General features: G+C 56.7%; 1 protein-coding gene across 1 annotated transcript in view; it reads left to right on the top strand.

Moving 5' to 3' along the window:
- The first annotated feature begins 1,753 nt into the window (after window positions 1–1,753).
- Window positions 1,754–18,107, top strand: part of JPH2 (junctophilin 2) — a 33,674-nt gene continuing 17,320 nt past the window's right edge. Inside the window, exons 1-2 of the mRNA XM_074605068.1 lie at window positions 1,754–2,283; window positions 10,254–11,037. Coding sequence (XP_074461169.1) covers window positions 1,905–2,283; window positions 10,254–11,037 — 1,163 coding nt within the window. The 5' untranslated portion in view covers window positions 1,754–1,904. The remainder of the gene's footprint in view (window positions 2,284–10,253; window positions 11,038–18,107) is intronic.

The following is an 18,107-nucleotide window of genomic DNA, read 5'->3' as shown; positions in this document are numbered from 1 at the left end:
GAACTTGGCATCCTCTTAGGGCAGTTACACCATATTTGGGCTGGTAAATCCTGGAACACCATGAAATACAAGACTGTGGGCAGCTGCGACTGCTGCCTTAACGCTTTCCCTTCTGCTACTACAGGGTGTTTTAGGATGTTTTGGTCTACCCAGAAACCACAAAACAAAAACCTCTGGTTTTGCTTTGAGAAAATGTGGATTTCCAACCCTTAATTGTGCAGAGAGAACCTTGAAAGCATGACTGAGTAGTCGAAGAGCTTAGCTTTAAAAAAAAAAAAAAAATCCCACTTGAGCCAATTTAAAAATCTGACTTTTTAAATTTTTTTTTAAATGCATTAGAGGGGTAGGTCTGCCAAGCAGCACTCCTCTGTTGTGTTGGAGTCCCTGACTGAAGTGCCCATTCCTTCTTGTGGCTGAATAAGACTGAAGTCTTTTGTAATTAGCTTTATATTGGGCAGTTGATCTTCTCACCTGTGCCTGCAGGTATTGTGTAGTTTGTGCTGCATATACATGCTTAGCTTTTCTTGCCGTTACATATTGTATGGCTTTTTTCTATGCCTTTTGTTTGTAGAAACACCAATGTGGAGGTTGTCCAAGTTGTAGAGCTGTGTTACGTGAGTCTGGAACTCACTGTTGCCTGTGGCAGCTTTGCCCCAGAGCTCGGCGTGGGCCTTGGGAGCCCCTCTGGAAGGGCAGAACGCATCCTGCTGATGGCATGGTCTCGTCCCGCAGCCCTTGCAGCTTCTCAGCAGCTCGTGGTCAGGGAGGGGAAGGTCATCTCTTCATGGTCCTTCTGTGACAGTGTCTTTAGGAGATGGGGCAGGGGCGGCTGCAGAAGGCTTGGATTAGCCTGTAACCCTGGTGTTTCATTCCTGATCATCAAATACAGGTGGTAGAGAGGACATGGGCTGTCACTGCTCTGCGCGTCTGCAACTGCCCCAAGTATAGGGTCTCATCTTTATTTTCCAGGCTAAATTATGCTGCCAGCTGTTAAACAGAAGGAGATTTTGGTAAGTTTGTTGCTCTTTGGGAGAGGGGGGAATGATTCTCTGTGGATCCTCTTCACTACCTTAAAGCAGCTCTGGAAATTCACTTTAAAAGTAGCAGCCGGGGTAAGATGTACGCTGTAACCTGGGCGAGGGCTGTGCTTCTACCCCTTGCTCTAACTCTGCCCGTTTCCCCACCGGTGCGACCAAACCTGCCTGAAGACGCTCCCTGACGCGTTGGTTCCCTGCCCCGGGCGCCCCCCGGGGTCCGTCGGGGCGGAGCGGGGCACGGCCCCCTCCTCTGCCGGTGCGCTGGGGCGGGCGGGCGGGCGGTGTGGGGGGAGCGACGCTGCCCCTTCCCAGGCTCTATTTTAAGCAGACATTTACTTTCCCAGCCTCTTCTCCGCCTGGATCCCTGCCCGGGGGGGGGGGGCGGGGGGGGGATGTGCCTCTTCCCTCCTTCATAAAAGGGCCCCGAGGCGGAGGCCGGGCTCCGGGGGGTTATTTTTGGGAGCAGCTCCTGGGATCCGATGGCCTTGTTAGGGCAGCGCTGACCTTTCTCCCGGCGGGGGAGGAGAGCGGAGCGGGACGGGACGGGGCGGGCGGCGGCCGGCTGGGGACCCCCTTCCTCCGCCCGGGGCTGGGCTCGGCTCCCCAGCAGCGGGGCTCGGTCGCCCGGGGGGGGGCCCATGCCCGCGGCGGGGACGCGGCGGCGGGGCAGGTAGCGGGGCGGCTCGGCTGCCCCTTTCCCCTCCCTCCGATCTCGCCTTCCTGCCGTTCCCCGGCCCCTCGGCCGGGCGAGGCGAGGCGGGGGCGGCCGGTCGCGGTGCCCAGCCCGGCCCCTTCGGGGATGCGGCAGCCGCCCCGGAGCTGCGCCCCTGGGAAAGCTGCCCGGCTGAGGGGGCACCGGAGGGTACCATGAGCGGCGGCAGGTTTGATTTTGACGATGGAGGCGCCTATTGCGGCGGGTGGGAAGGGGGCAAAGCCCACGGGCACGGCATCTGCACCGGCCCCAAGGGCCAGGGCGAGTACTCGGGCTCCTGGAACTACGGCTTCGAAGTGGTGGGCATATACACGTGGCCCAGTGGCAACACCTACGAAGGCTACTGGTCCCAAGGCAAGAGGCACGGCCTAGGAATCGAGACCAAAGGACGGTGGGTTTACAGAGGCGAGTGGACCCATGGCTTTAAGGGACGGTACGGCGCGAGGCAGAGCATGAGCAGTGGAGCCAAGTATGAAGGTACCTGGAATAACGGCCTGCAGGATGGCTATGGCACCGAGACGTACGCTGACGGAGGTAAGGGGCACTCTGGCAGGGTGACGGCAGAGGCTGCGTGTTGTCCCTGCTGAAGGGGTGACCTGTCCCTACTGGTGAGATCCAGACGGGCGCAGTTGTCTGCCATTGGGGTGCTTCAGTCAAGAAGTAGGGCTTGGGGCACAGCCGTCTCGTAAATGCCTGTGTTTTCACCCTGATGCCCGCTGCCGGGCGCAGCGTGTGTGGCTTGCCGTCTGCAGACACAGGGGAGGAGCAGCCGGAGCGTTGCCCCTGCCATCCCTCCCTCGGGAGCCGCTCTCGAGTGTCCGTATCAATAGTTAACACCAAGCAACTGGATTTGTGTAGTCTGTGACTCCTGGTTCCCCAGGGGCTGGTTATTGCCGTTCATCGCCGAACCAAACCAGAAGCTCCTTGCTGGTGTGTGGCCGCAGCAAGCTGGTCACTCGCCCGCTGGGCAGCCGGTTGTGAATGTGTTTGCGTCGGATATAAGCCACCCACGGCATGGTAGCACGCTGTGCCTATGCATTAAACACTGCTCGCGTGCCTCTGACAGGCTGCCTGGACATCTGCTTTGCCCGAACTGTTTTGGTTGAGTTCATCTAAGCTGTTTCGAATATGTAGTCACACGCCTTTCCCTAAAATAAATCCCTTCAATTACTTGGAAGCTCTCAACCCCTGCTAGTACAGAAATGCACCGTGCAGTCAGATATTTGTTGTGCTCTGTAAATACTCAGTCTAATTGTGTTCTTGCATTAGTGGCAATTTTGGAGTTAGAAACATCGCAAGAATCTCTGTGCAAGTAATTCTGTAGCTCTTCAGTACTGTAATGTTCCAGGCTGCCCTATTTAGGATAGCTAAATAGAGAGCGTGATTTGAAAGAAATACCCTTCAAAATATGGATCAGAATTGCATCTATATTTATCTAGGACAGGCAATGGAGTTAGTTTGTAAAGAAAAATAATGGTAATGATATAAATCTTCAGAATGAAAAGCATCGGATTTACGGAGATTAGAAAAATGGACTAATTCAAGACTGGCTGTCAGGGTTATGCTTTTGTGTGTATATATATATATCTCTTTATCAATGAGCTGCCTTGGTACATGGCTAACTTTAAGCCTGGGCATATAGTCTTGGAAGCTGAGTGATTTTGTTTGTGCCCTTTGAGGTTGTAGGTGTAGACACGAACTGATGCGTCCTTCCAGCTCCTTAAATTTTCTCCCTCCTCTGCCCCGTGGCCACGGAACGGTTAAACACTGGGATGTGCAGGTTGCAGGGCGGCAGCGAGAGTTCAGGCTGATGCATACGTGTGCGCTTGTGCATTGCGGAACCTTCTCGCGTGGCTGTAAGACGTGCAGGTTACGTGTAAGGTGTGCTCTGATGAGTAACGACCAGCGATCAGCTAACCGTCAGCAACGGCTGCCGCTGGGACTTTCATTCTGGAGATGTCAAGGTCTCCTATGAATTTCCATGGCCGCTTCCTCGCTGCTTCCTAAAATGCATCATCTTCTAAGGGTGCAGGGCTACTGAAGTTCAAGTTAATGTTGTGGAGAGAGAATTTGGAGAGGCAAAATTTGCTGTAGGAGTTTGAATTTGATTAGATTTTGGGACAGAAGAGGGGGAAAGATGAGTCAAGATTTTCTCCTGTAAGGATATATCATCTATTGCTTCTGTCAGCATTGCGCTCCCCGGGGTGTTGTGCTGCGCCCAAGAATGTGCCATCTGCGTGATCCCCGGTGCTGCCCGAGGCTGGCAGTTTGTCCCTGACCCATGAAGATGTGCCCTGCCAAAGCCACCTGGGCCGTGCTGAACTGAGCCCAGCCCCCCGAGATCCCGCCAGACCCGGCTCATGGGGCTGGTGCCCAGCTCCCTCCTTGCGTTGGGCCATCGCATCCAAGCAGTTCATTCAACACGTCAGCTTCTCTGGTGGTACGGGGACACGTAGAAAGCTGCATCCAAAGCCAAGGTGGGAATCGCCAGCATCACATTTGTAGGACTTGCAGGACCCTGTCCCATTTTGTCTCCTCACCTGTACGCAGTCACCATCTGCAAGATCCAGACATGACTGGGCTGCTAACTGGACCTGTTAATATTTCAATTTGAGGTTGCCAAGATAAACATCTGGAAAGGCTTTGGAAATCTGCCATCCCTCAAGTAGGGGACGTGATTCCCAAGCCCCCTGGAAGCCAGCCACGCGAGGAAGGAGGGCTCTGGGAACGTGCGGCTCTTGCCAGGTCGTTAGAAGCTTAAGGTCATGGTTGGGCTGCCTGTGGATTTCAGGGGGATGGAGCTGATTCTAATGTTTTAAAATAAACTTAAAATCAACTTTTTATGTCTATATTTTATATAGATATATGCCCACACACATAAAAACTTTAAAATACGCTTACCAATGACAGACAACCCTGTAAGGATATTTTATCTTGTGGCTGTCTGAGGTTGGTGGCTAAATAAAGCCCAAATCTGCAGTGAAGCTTTTGGAAATCATGTATAGATTTTTAGTGTCTAATAAGAAGCGGACTTGTGGTATGGTTTAGCCCAGGCACTGCATGGGTGGTTTGCTTTTTCTCTCGGCTACCAAGTGTCCATTTCTGTGAAAACTTTAGGAGACTGGTGGCTTAAATAGCTTGCCTTCTGCAGTGTTGATTGAAATCAGCCGAAGGGTTCAGAGCTGCTGGTGTGGCCAGGCAGAGGCAGTAACGCTATGATATATTTCCTTGGGTATCCAAGCTAAATATACGCGTGTGTGTGTCTGCTGCTGTCACCAGCAAAGAGCTCAGAGCCCTTTATCACAGAATCACAGAATGGTTCGGGTTGGAAGGGACCTTAAAGATCACTTAGTTCCAACCCCCCTGCCATGGGCAGGGATACCCCCCACCAGACCAGGTTGCTCAAAGCCCCATCCAGCCTGGCCTTGAACACCTCCAGGGATGGGGCATTGACAGCTTCCCTGGACAACCTGTTCCAGTGCCTCGCCACCCTCAAGGGAAAGAATTTCTTCCTAATATCCAATCTAAATCTACCCTCCTTCAGTGTGAAAGCGTTACCCCGTGTCCTATCACTCCACTCCCTGACAAAGTGTCCCTCCCCATCCTTCCTGTAGGCCCCCTTTAAGCACTGGACGGCTGCTATAAGGTCTCCCCGGGGCCTTCTCTTCTCCAGGCTGAACAACCCCAACTCTCTCAGCCTCTCCTCATAGCAGAGGTGCTCCAGCCCTCGGATCATCTTCATGGCCCTCCGCTGGACCCATTCCAACGGGTCCATGTCCTTGTGCTGAGGACTCCAGAGCTGGAGGCGGTACTCCAGGTGGGGTCTCACCAGAGCAGAGCAGAGGGGCAGAATCACCTCCTTCAACATCGGGGCAATATCGGGGCAGGATGCGCTAAAGCAGATGACGACTGGGGCTGTGGAAGGCACAGCATGAAGGAACTCATCGTTTTGCAACCTAAGCTATGAGTAAATACCCAGTTATTTGGATTCCACCTGTACGCTTTGTCTCCACTATAGGAAAAGCCACATTTTTTGGATACTTTTGTGCTTTTGACTCCGAGTGCTTGACCCGGTCAAGTCTTACTGCAAAAAAAGAAATAATCTCACTGCTAATGCAGAATCATAGTGTGTATCCAGGAGCTGGCCCAAAGCTAGGCTTTGCTGTACAAATAACTTAATATATCTATGTGAGGGGGGGGAAAAACCTCACTTGTAATAGAAGCAGCCTGAAGCCAACTTATTTTTGACGCTGCAATTTGGTCTCTAGGGCGCTAAGAGAAAAAACAGTGATGTCAATTAACTGCATGCGGAGACAATTACACCATTCGGTGATCATCAGACCACGAGAAAGGGGAACAGAAATGCAGAAGTGTGCTTTAGCGGGAGAGATGAAATGGGGTGATGTGCAGCAATGCCGGCTCCTCGGATGCCCGGGGCAGGAAAACATGGCGGGAAGGGGCCTGGGCTGGGGCAGAAGGAGCAGCATCCATCCATGCTCCGGGACTGCAGCCGGAGAAGCAGGAATGGGCTCTGGGAGAGCCGAGATGGTGCTGGCTTGTGTCTGCTGCCTCTGTAGCAAAGCTCCTGCATGACTGAATTTGACCCATGAATTAACGCTGCGATGGTGTTTTTTTTCCCCCCTCTCTTTTTGTCTTTTGTTATGGGTTTCCCCCCCCGCCCCTTTCTTTTCCAACAGAAACCATCAGGTAATACTGTTGGCAGCAAAAAGAAACACTAGGTTTCGGCTAGCCAGTGGTTCTGTGCACTGATTTAGCATCCCCGGCCTTTTAGACCGAGTTCTAACACGTCTGTCACCACAGTATCTGGGTGACAGCGGAGGATCGTAGGGCAGTGATACGATTTGAGTTGTTTGCTTTATTTACCTGGTTGTTTGTATTTACATTCATCGCTAATTATACTAGAGCTCAGAGGCGGGCTGGGAAGGGGAGCTGTGACGCTGCTGACGCGGGCTCTGGCGGCCGGGCTGGGTGTGCACCAGGAGCTGAAGCTTTTGCCTTCGATGTGTCCGGGCACAGTCCTGTCCTGCTGCCGGGCGAAATGCAGGGTGCTGCCACCCCGGGGGCGTGTTTGGAGGTGAAGGCTGCAGGGTTAACACTTTTATCACTCTCACAATTTAATCCTTCCCATCCTATGATGGCACCCAGGCAGGGCCACCCCCCAGCTTTGGTCGGGGATGGGCAGAGGTGATGAACCGTGCACCTGTGGGTCGCAGGGGAAACAGTGTTTTTTGTCATTATGAAATGAAAAAATGTAGGCATTGAAGGATTATTGGGGTCCTGTCCCCCAATAATCGCACCTGCTGGGGTTAGGTGGCCCTGTCCCACCGCCCTGGTAAATCAGGGAGGGCTGGGGAGGCAGTGAAGCGAGGCTCTTCCTTTTTCGTCCTAAATAGATTAATTTTTTTTTCCACATCCCCTGCTTTTTTAGTTATTTTTTCCAGAACCTCAGACGCGTGTGAGCGCGTGGCTGTCCTACCTGTCCCCCCTTGGCCACGCTGCTGTGATATTTGGGGGGTAGTGGCGGCTCAGGGATGTGCAGCCCTGCTGGTGATGCAGAAGGGGATTGCGCAGCCCCTTTTCTCTCTTGCACTGGCTGCACTGGGACGTGCTGGTGAGCCAGGGCTTGGCTCTGCTCAAACCTCACGTGCCCCGACGCACGGCCGCCGGCGCCTCCAGCCGCTCTCAGCAGCCACTGGCTCCTCTCCAGAGGCGGTTCATGGCTCTGCGCTGGCATGGAGCCTCGGCCGGGCGGTGAATGGCGGCACGGCGGGGACACGGCAGTGCCCGCTCGCCCTGCAGTCGTTGGGCAGCGCCGTGTGTCGGTGCCCTCCATTAAGCCAGATGCGGTTGGCAGGTTCGGTCACACCGTGCGCCGGGGGGGATGATGCTGCTTGTGCCGTACGGGCTGAAATCAGGCAGCCGAGACCAGCCTGAAGAGCTGGTGTGGCACCTCGCGTTGAGCGTGGACACACGCGCCCCTGAGAAGTGGCACCCCAATCTCTGCTCCCTGAAGACCCACTGTGACACATGGCTTTTCCCATCCAGGTGGCCCTGGTGCTGCTCCAGGGGGGACAGAGGGGGCTGGGGACTTGCTGGAGGGTAGCAGCTGCTCTGACCTGTCCCCCGAGGAGCAGCTGAGCCCCCCTGAACCTGAGGGACTTTTCCAGAGTTCCTCTCCCAGGGGGTTAACACGGCGGCAGCATCAGCTGCAGCCTGCTATGTGCAAGGTTGTCCCATCCTAGGAGGTCTCCAATGTCACCCCAATCGTGTGTCAGCCCTGCTCGCTGGCTGGGCAAGCGGGGATGGAGCACCGGCTTTTGGTGGGGAGGGATGTGGGGGCACTACAGGAGTCTCCATGACTTCATTTTGTGCGAGGAAGACTCATCATCGTTTTACGGAGAGGAATTTGGGAGCACGGCAGGGTGAAGAGCTCACCCAGATGCCTGGACATCTCCAACGATGGTCCTTGGTCCCCAGCTCATGCCCAGACCCCTAACCCATGCTGCCCCCCTTATTTTTCCTAACAGAGCTTCTGCCAAGCAACTAGGCAACGTCCCCATGCCCTGGCAGAGTGCTCCTCGTGCCTGGCCTCAGACCACAGATGCTCTGCGCTACCTAAACCCTAATTTTTTTTTTGGTAGGGGAAGCCAACTGCTGCAGGGAGCCCGAAATCCCGTGTGCCGCGGGGTGGGCAGGGGCTGGCGGGGGGCAGCTCACCCCAGGGCAGCAGCTGCTGCCCGCTCGGGCACTTCTTGTCTTTCCTGGCCCCCGGCGCTGTAAGTTAACACCCCACAGGCGGGTCCAAAGAGGATTTCAACGAAACCTGAAGCTTGAGAGGAGAGATTATGCTGCAGAAGTGGCCTGGGAGACTGTAAAATATGCACTCCCACAATTGCCAAAGAAGGAACTGGATTTGTTCCCTGGGGAGCAGGGTCATCCCTGGTCTCAGTGACAGCGACTGAGAGGGGTAGACGAATGCCTTGAAGACAGGTCACCCCCTTCTGCTTCAGCCTGGCCCTGCTGACTCTGCCCAGGCCCCTGGGAGTGCTTGTTCTCCCAAAACTTGGTCCCTCCTTGTAGGTCACTGCTTAACGAAAACCAGGTTTAGGAGATGCCCAAGAAAATGTCCCCAGCATGGCTGGCCTGTCGCTTGCATGAAGCAGCAGCTGGGAGGGTAAAGGAGTGGGGTGGCCTTTCCCAGGGCGTTTGTGCTCCCCCAGCACCCTCTGCCTGTGCCCCGGGATGGGGGCTGCTGGCGGCCTCTGCCCCGCGGGGTGCTGGTTTGGGATGAGATGGCCCATTCCAGGTCCTGTGATGCCAGGAGCAGAGCTGAATGCTGCTTTTGTTTTGGGTGGTTTGCTGGTTTCTGAGGCAACTATATCTGCAGAGGAGGGAGAGCTGGGCTGGGGAGATGGCTTATCCATCCCATCCCACCCCACCCCACCCCACCCGGCTCAGCAGGGATGCGCTGACCCTCGCAGCCCTCCATGCTGTGCATGTGAGTGTGGGTGCTGTAGGCACAGGCTGCCCCACCAGCCCTCCCACCTTTCCTAGGACCGCTTCTTGCAGGGGGCTTTGATGCTATTACTTTAAGTCTCTTGACATCACGGTGAGAAAAATCAGAGCAGTGGTCTCCAGTTCACTCTTCTGGAGCCTGTGAAGGTGCAGACCTGGAAGGGGTCTGGAGAGGAGCAACGTGCTTTTCCTAGTCCTTCAAGGTGTCACTGCCAAGGTCCTGATGGCTCTTAGCAGGGTCTTGTACCCAGGGTGCAGCCCTGCCATAGTGAGCACAGTCCACCCTGTGTCCCCCATCATCGTGTGACACCGGGTGGTCTGGAGGAGCGTGGTAGGGTGGTGGGTTTTGGGGCAGAGCTGGAGGAACCCCACACGGAGCTGCTCTGCTCCTCTTCTCCCTTTTTTCACCCATCTCTTGCTTCGTGCAGTGTGACACAAGCCTTGGTCTGGGGACCACGGAGAAGCTGTATGTCAGGGCCAAGCAGATGCAGCTGCAGGTTCAGGGCAGCCTGTGCTATGGCCAGGCACCCGTGTCAGGGGTCTAGAGCCAGTCCTGGCAGCCTGTGAGTGACAAACTGCAGAATGGGCTGAAAGGGACTGTCACCGAGCCAAGGAGAGCTGTGCCACCACAGCTCACATGCTGCTGGGGCTGCCGCCGCCCTCAACACAGCCCAAACTCCAGCCCCAGGGGGCTGCCTCCCACTCCCTGCTCCGGATGCAAATCCAGACCCGGTCTGTTAAGTGGCTTTGGGTTTGCACCAGTGTCCCCTGGCGCCTCAGTCCCTTTCCAGTGAGCTGTCACCAGCCAGCAGTGGCTCTTGGGCTTGTCCCCTCTGCTCCCTGGGGATGGATCCTTCTGCATGCGAGTGAGCAGTAACAGAGTTGGAGCTACCCCGCAGCCCACCTGCCTTTGCTGGCTCACCCAGGGGCAAGCTGCCTTTTCACCCCCTCCCTCTTCTCTCCCGCAGGCACATACCAGGGCCAGTTCACCAACGGCATGCGGCATGGCTACGGCGTGCGGCAGAGCGTGCCCTACGGCATGGCCTCCGTGGTCCGCTCCCCGCTGCGCACCTCCCTCTCCTCCCTGCGGAGCGAGCACAGCAACGGCACCCTGCCCCAGCAGGACTCCCCCGCCGCCAACCCCGAGAGCCTGCCGCTCTCGCCCACCATCACCCGGGGGGGCTTCGCCCTCAGCCTCTACGCGGAGGTGGAGGCCGGCAAGCCCAAGAAGGGGGGGCTCTTCCGCAGGGGCTCCTTGCTGGGCAAGCTGAAGAAGTCCGAGTCCAAGTCGTCCCTGGCCAGCCAGAAGAGCCGCGTCAGCTTCCTCAAGAGTGAGAGTGGGATCAGCTCGGCCGCCAGCGACGCCACCTCCACTGTCAGCCTGGGAGAGGGCGCTGAGGGCGAGGAGTACCCCCCCTTCGAGTCCGACATCGACGCCACCACCACGGAGACCTACATGGGCGAGTGGAAGAACGACAAGCGTGCCGGCTTTGGAGTCAGCGAGCGCTCCAGCGGGCTGAAGTATGAGGGTGAGTGGCTGGACAACCTGCGGCATGGCTACGGCTGCACCACGCTGCCTGACGGCAAGAAGGAGGAGGGCAAGTATCGCCACAACGTCCTTGTCAAAGGCATGAAGAAGCGCGTGATACCCCTCAAGAGCGCCAAGATCCGTCAGAAGGTGGACAGGAGCGTGGAGGGGGCTCAGAGGGCTGCGGCCATCGCCCGGCAGAAGTCGGAGATCGCGGCATCCAGGTAGGCGCTCAGGGCTCCAATGCGCAGGTCCCCATGATGGTGGTGGTCCCCATCCTACGTGTCCCGCGGAAGCCGTTTTGCGGGCCTCCTCGCCGTGCGCCAGTAGTGGGGTTAAACGTGGCTTCTCGCAGTTTCTATCTAATTCTTTGTACTAAATGCTGGTGATGTGGGGCTGAGGGCCCTCGTGGAAGCCTGGGATTGTTCAGGACCCGTCCTCTTTCTTGCCCGCTCTCCTGCCTCCCTGCAGCCCTGACCCAGGGGGGAGCAGGGACTGGCTCCATCCCAGGTGCTCAGCAGGATGGGGAGCATGAGCCAGTGGGATGCGGATCACCCTGGTGCCGTGCCAGGCTGCTGGATGTCCTGAGAAATAGTCGGATTTGGCTATGGTAAATCCAAGAAGCTTGTGAGCAGCCAGGGGCGCATGTCCCAGATGAATCAGGTCTGCAGCAGAGTATGGCTCAACCCTGGAGACCCCAGTGTAGCTCTGTAGGGAGTTTACGGGATGCATTAGGGCCGTCGCTTAATTTTAGCGGCTCAGTGTAATGGGATGTGCTGTGCTGGGATGCTGCGGACTGGGAGGCAGAACCGACAGCGGGTACCAAACCGAGGAGGGGGCTGCCTTGGGGAGCCCCATCTGCACCCCAGGACCCAGCTGCCCTCGGCCAGGTTTTGAGTGACCGTTTGTGCCAGCAGCTGGAGCCAGGGCAAGCAGCTGAGCCCACGCTGGATGGCTGAGCCCGATCCCACGGCACACAGCCACAGCCTGCAGCCCGCAGTGCTTTAGGATGCTAGGAAAGGAGGAACTGGGGAGGGCTCAGCTGGGTTTGCCCCCTTTTGTCCTCCCAGTTCTGTCCTGGCCGGGTCCCGGAGTGGGACCAGGAAGGGCAAGGGAAAAACTTCTGCTCATGTCCCTGCCTGCACCCGCGCTGTGCCGGCAGCGCACTCCTCCTCCCACAGTGTTCCTGCCAACCTTGGAACTGGCTTGGCAGAGACCAGAGATTGTCAGGCAGGGTTGGAGCCTTCGGTCCTCTCCTCTTCTTTGGGGAAAATACGGTTGTGAGAGACCTCGAGGTTTCACCTTGCCTCTCCATTGAAACCTCGCCCCGCACGGGCTTTGCTCAGCTGCTGGGCAGTGGCTGGGGCTCCAGGGCTGTCCTGCCTTGCTCCTTTTTAGTGCGGTTTAATTATGAAAGTTACTTCATTACCAAGCAGAGATGGGAAGTCACGGCAGCGGGGAGGGCGCCTGTTCCCAGACCCCATCCCTCCCCTTCCGAGAAACCTCAGCTTTACTCTCCCAGCGGCTGTTTCTGCTCCAAAATTTTGTCGGGAGCGCAATTGTTTTTTTAGCAAAACCCAGTTGCCTTGGAGACCGATGGAGAAAACTGGCGGGATTGCAAGCGAAATGCCGTGCAGGGCCAGCTGGGATAAAAATAACGGGCTGGGGTGGCATGGGGCCCGCCGGAGCCTCTGGCAGGGCAGGCTCAGCCTGACACCGGCTTCACTAAGCCCAGGCAAAGCGTGCGGCCACAGCGCTGGGCGGCCGTAAATAAGGGGACTGGAGCTGCAAAAGCTGTTCCCCGAGAGCTCGGCCGGTTTACACAAGCCTCTTTTTATTATACACTATTTACACGTTGGATCAAAAGCGGCTCCGCAGTGTTTTCCATCAGGGGCTGGAATGCGCCCGCTGCCCTGACGGGAGACTGCATCCCTCCCCAGCGCGGCCGGGGAATAATTTCCTATTAAGGAAACCTCGGAGCTGGAGGAAATAAGATGTTAAAGCCGGTTTCCTCCGGGGAGTCCTCCCCTCGCAGACCCCGCGGTGGGGCGACCGTTGCGGCAGGGGAGGAGGAGGATGCTGGGGTGCCCTGGCCCCATCCCTGCGGCGCTGCCGGCAGCTGAGCTGGACCCGCTGCAAGGAGGAGAATTCGGGCTCCTCCGTCCTGTAAACTATAACTCACCGTTTCCATCAGTGTTTATTCCTGGCCTGTGTTGCTCTAGGCAGAGCCACTCTCTCTACCTGCTGCCTTTTGAAAATCTGACTCACGCTCTCCTTCCTCCTCCTTTCAGCTCAGCTTGGGGCTTGAGAGTAAATACAGATAATTTTGCCACCGGAGGGTCCTTAGGTTAAATCCCAGCTGTGCCACCAACTTTCTCTTTGGCCTTGAACCTTGCCTCAGTTTCCACACCCAGGACAGAGAGTCATTCCAGACAGATTGTGAAAATCGCTTATTTTGGTTTATAAAAGGGCTGTACTATCATTAGCGTTGTCGTTAACTGCAAGGTGGAGTTTTCTGGATGGAGCGTTTGTATTTATTTTCGGATGGCAGCGTGTACCTTACCCCAAAGAAATGTCTTTTGGGGGGAAAGATGTGACATATCTGTATGTAAGATTATTGCTAGGAACTAATTAGCAGGACACAGGGGCCGGACTGTGCGGATGCCTGAGTACCTCCGCATACCTACACTGTTGTTTATGGATGTTTAAGTTTCATTTCCTTCTGGCACTTGGGGCAGCCCCTCACAGAGCTAAACCACCGTCACATCCAGCCTTCTGCTGCCTGGGGGCAAAATGTCAGGAGAAGTCCAGATTTCACTCTCTTGCACCATAAAAGGCTCTTTGGGGATAGAAATCCTGAGGAAAACAAGCCCAGGCGCTGCAAGCTGCCTCGGCCAGTTGCACCGCAGGAATCCCAGGCACGTGCTGGAGCTCCGGGGGTGCGCGGGCAGGAGGCTGCCGGCAGCGCGGCGGTGCCGGTGGGTGTCCTGCCTGTCACCTGCCCTGCCGAGACGGGTGGGAGAGCAGTGGCGGTTGGGGACGATGGTAAGCTGCGGTCAGCAAACCTTCCTCATCCCGCACGCTGCTCCGAGGGCGTCTGAGGTGCCGGCTGCTTTGCAGCTCCAGCCCTGCCTGCCTGCCTAGTTCAGGCGTTCCAGCCGGCGCTGCCGGCAGTGCCAGCTATTGCCTGTCCTGCTGCCTGTCCTGCCCCACACCGCTGCCCTGGCCCCCTCAGCTCCCTCCCAAATCCTGCCGGGTCAGGAATCCAGCTGCTTTCCCCGTTGTGCAAGATACTGAGGACAGAGCTGGCATTGACTCACCACTGGCTGAGCGAACAGTGATTTTTTTCTTTTTTTTCCCCATTATTTCAGGGAGAATCATTTGGCATGGGGTCACACTGTCCGCTCAGCCAGCCGCCCCCTCGCCCCGGGCAAAGCCCCTCGGTGCTGCTCAGAGGTCAGGCAGAGACCCAGGGCATGTCTTGCAGCAGCGCTGGGGATCAGCTAATAGGATGGAGCTCATGGAAGTTCAAGTACGGTGAATCCTTGCCCAGAGTGCTGTCACTCAGGAGAAAAGTCATCCTGAAGTACAGCCTCTGCGGCAGCCAGTGGAGGTGACTACTCCTGCCGGGGGTAACCGCAGATGGACATGGGGGTTAATGTACACCGTATGATGTTCGTTAGCTGTGCCCCGTACTGCTGGTGCCCTGGGACTTGCCTTGCTGTGATCCCACGGGACTCCCATCAGAGCTGGAACACAGCCGTTCCCGCAGTGCCACACGAAGGCACCCGCTGCATCCCTCCATCCTTCCGCTTTCCCACCCTCTGGCCCGTCTGGGGGCTCCTTCAAAAAAATGTTGAGGTGGGTGGGAAAGGCAGTGAGGTCCTGGGATCGCAGCCAGGACATCATCTCCCTGGTGCTTAAGTAGAGAAGCGGGCTCAAGGACAGCCAGCAGGTCTGTCCCCTGCCCTTGCGAGGAGGGGACAGCCACTGCCAAGCCATAAGCGAGTGAGTTAAAAGCCATCCCAAGGTGCGTAACGGCTGCCTTGGAGTCTTCCGGGCATGTGGGTGGGTGCTCTGCATCCCTGGGTGCTCGGGGAGCAGCAACACCCAGGGGTGCTGCCTGTGCCATATATGCTTGCCCTTCACATAGATAGGGCGGTCCTGCTGAAAGCAGGGAGGAGGAGCGTGGAAGCGGTCAGCTTTCATCTCTTCAGAGTAGAATAAAATAAAATAAAAAGCGAGAGGAAGGGCAGGACTGGCTGCAGGGGAAACCTTTGATTTTTTTGGAAGCTGTGCGCTCAGTAGCTGGGCAGCTCGTGCGGGGGATTTCCTTCTCACTGGTGCTTTCAGGGGACAAAATGAGCGTAAATACTGCAAATCCCATCTCCGTCCCAGTGCAACAGCGTCTGCCGTGGTCTGTCTCTGCACACGGTTGGGCTTCCCAGTGACTTGGACAAAAATCAATGGAGGGACTTGGCCATGTGTCCTGCAAGGCACGGGTCTGGCCACGCTGATGGGCTGTTAGCGACACCTCAGACACATCTGCCAGGTGGTCTTGAATCAATAGGAGCACAAGGGGCAATAATTGCTGCTGTGCTTATCACTGTCCCTGAAGCCTCTGAGCAGCCGGGTGTTTTATGTTTGGAGAGTACAACTAAAAATGAATACATTTTGGATTTATTTTTATTTTTAATGTTATATCTGTAGGGGTTCCGCAATACTGCTGCTCGGATAGGTATCCATAAGAGTTTCTAAACTGCATTCTGAAATGCTAGGCATTAATTCTTGTTGAAGTAGGGTTTATCATCAGGGTGAGCTCGGGCTGTTAAAGCCTCGCAGAGCTGCGGTGAGTGCTTGGCGTCAGAAATCACATCGGTGTGGCTTCCCTGGCAGCGACACCTGGGCATCCTTCATAGTGTGCGCTGTTGCCTGGTTTTGAAGGCTAAGTTGTTCTTCTGTCTGTACCCGTGTCTTGGGGGCACGTCTTAGCTCCCCCTTCAAATAACAGGAGTGCTTGACGGCTCCCGTATCGCTTTCCGAGCCTCCCCTGCCCGGCTGCTCTCTCCCTGAGCTCAGCGTTCCCAGCCTGCGTGGCCGGGCGGCAGCCAGCGTCTCCTCGGGGAACGCGGGTGTGTGGTGCAAATGACGTCCTGAAATCGCTGGAGTCAGCAGAGCCTCCTGACTAAATAAGGGCAGGCAGAGCAGGGCTCTATCAGCGCTGCCCCAGCGCGACAGCTGAGCGCCGCGGCCGGCGGCAGCCCACGCCGATGGAGCTCGGCCGCACACTTACACCGATAACGTGCTTTATTTGGCACGGCGCTGCCCCAGCGAGCTGCCCTGCCCTCCCTCCTTCCCTCCCTCCTCCCGGGGGTTTATGCTGCTGGCTGGGAAGGTGGGCAACCGAAGCGATGTCTTCCCGATGCACTCCGGTGAGGCGTGGCGTGCGGCCAGGGCACAGCTGGGCGGGCCCCATGGCCACGGTGGCCTCCTGGGGCTGATGGCACAGCTTGGCTCCCCCAAGGGCAGAGAGTTCGGACCTGGGATTTTCAGGTCTGTCAAATCAGACTCAGGCTTTGCTCTGAAAGAGTTTTAGGATTTTTATCTTTCTTTTTAAATATCCTTTGCTTTCTGCTTTCCTCAGGCTTTTAGCCAAAAGCACAGGCGTTAGACACATCAGGAGACCAGAGCGTTCCCAGACCTTTAGGTCTGAGGCCGGAGGACAGGATGCTCCTGGCCACCCCGTGAGAGCAGGCAGCAGCGGTGGATCAAGGCAGTCCCCCGGGCAGGCTTCCCTCCCGGGAGAGCAGCGCATCCTCCTCTGCTGTCCCAGCTTCACAGTCTCGTTGCTCCAGGTCTGCACACAGCGGGTGATGGGTGAGTGTGTAACGAGGAGGCAGCAAGAGGTGGGATATTGGCTGCGATTCGCCTCTGAGCAGGAGCTGCCAGGGAGAAACATGGGAGTTGGGAGCAGCATTTCTGTAGCTGTACCATCGGACACTGAAGATGCCACAGGCTGACCTCTCAGGAGGCTTAAAAGATAGGTGGGTGCAGGTGAGGGGGTGGGTGAGGGACAGAACTGCCCTGGATTCATTAAAATCCCCCCCAGACTCCCCGCAGGGTGCAAGGGGAGGCTCATGCTGAGCAAGGTGCAGCCATGCCTGGAGGTGGTCGAGGAGGGGGGCAGAGGACAGGTCCTTGATGGCCAGGTATTCAGACTGCTCTGCAGCCCCCATACTGCGAATGAGCATCTCCCCGCTTCCACAGGCAGGGCGCGGAGAGAGCCAGCACGCGCATGGGCAGCCCCATGGATCCTGCCACAGCTGGGTGCCAGGACACGGATGCCAGGACACAGCAGTGAGGGGATGCTCCTTGGTCCTGCTCTCCCAGCAAAGATGTTTCTTAAGGAGCTCAGTGTGTTTATAAAATGGATAATCTTGTTTAATTTACTCTTGGTTGATAGAAACCCAGTCGCTGGCATCTGTTTCCACACCAACCAAAGCCCGGGGTTGGGACTCTCCTCTTTTCTGTGCATCACTAGTGCTGGCAGCGCTCACTCCTTCCTGTGAAACCAGGCCAATAAAGACCTTTTCACCCCGTGGCTCCTGAGCAGGCATGATCTCCTCCGCGTGGTTTATCAGCACAAATTGAGGTCAGTGTCCAGGATAACCATTCGTGGGGACAGCGAGGGGAAACCTGCCTGGCCTGTGCCACCACGGCCAGGACCACTTCAGCTTGGGTTTCCCTCAAAGCTCTTGAAGCAAGAAAGCCCCCAGGTGCCTTGTGCCATGGCGCTGTGTTGTCACCGCGCATGGTTTGGTTAGGAGGAATACTTCCACCCGAGCCTCCCTGCACCCTGGATTGGAAGCTCAGGGACTTTGTCACTCGCACCGTGGAGATGGAGATACCCAGCTCCTATCCCAGACCCAGGGCTTGGTCTTTACAGCCTCATGATCTGGACCGAGCGGGGCTGGTTTGGGCATGGTTGAGCTGTGTTTTAGCAGTTTTGCTGCCCCAGAGCAGCAGCCTCCAGCTCTGGAGGAGTATTGCCTGTTTCAAACCTCATCCAACCCCAAAGGGCCCTTGGGCTCACCCCTCCTTCTCGCTCAGCCTTGCTGTCGCGGCCGCTGGAGCCAGGCAGCGACCGACTGCAGGGTTCAGGTGAGCCCCTCTCCGTTCCTGCCCCCGTGCCTCCATGGGGACAGCGAGCCACAGGGTTGGGGTCCATCGCCAGGATCAGACACCTGCCCCGGCTACACGACCCCCATGATGTGTCCCCCCATGTGTGGGGCTC

This window comes from Larus michahellis, chromosome 12 (genome assembly GCF_964199755.1).
Source record: "Larus michahellis chromosome 12, bLarMic1.1, whole genome shotgun sequence".
Classification (NCBI taxonomy): domain Eukaryota; kingdom Metazoa; phylum Chordata; class Aves; order Charadriiformes; family Laridae; genus Larus; species Larus michahellis.
This window is presented reverse-complemented; position numbering and strand designations above follow the sequence as displayed.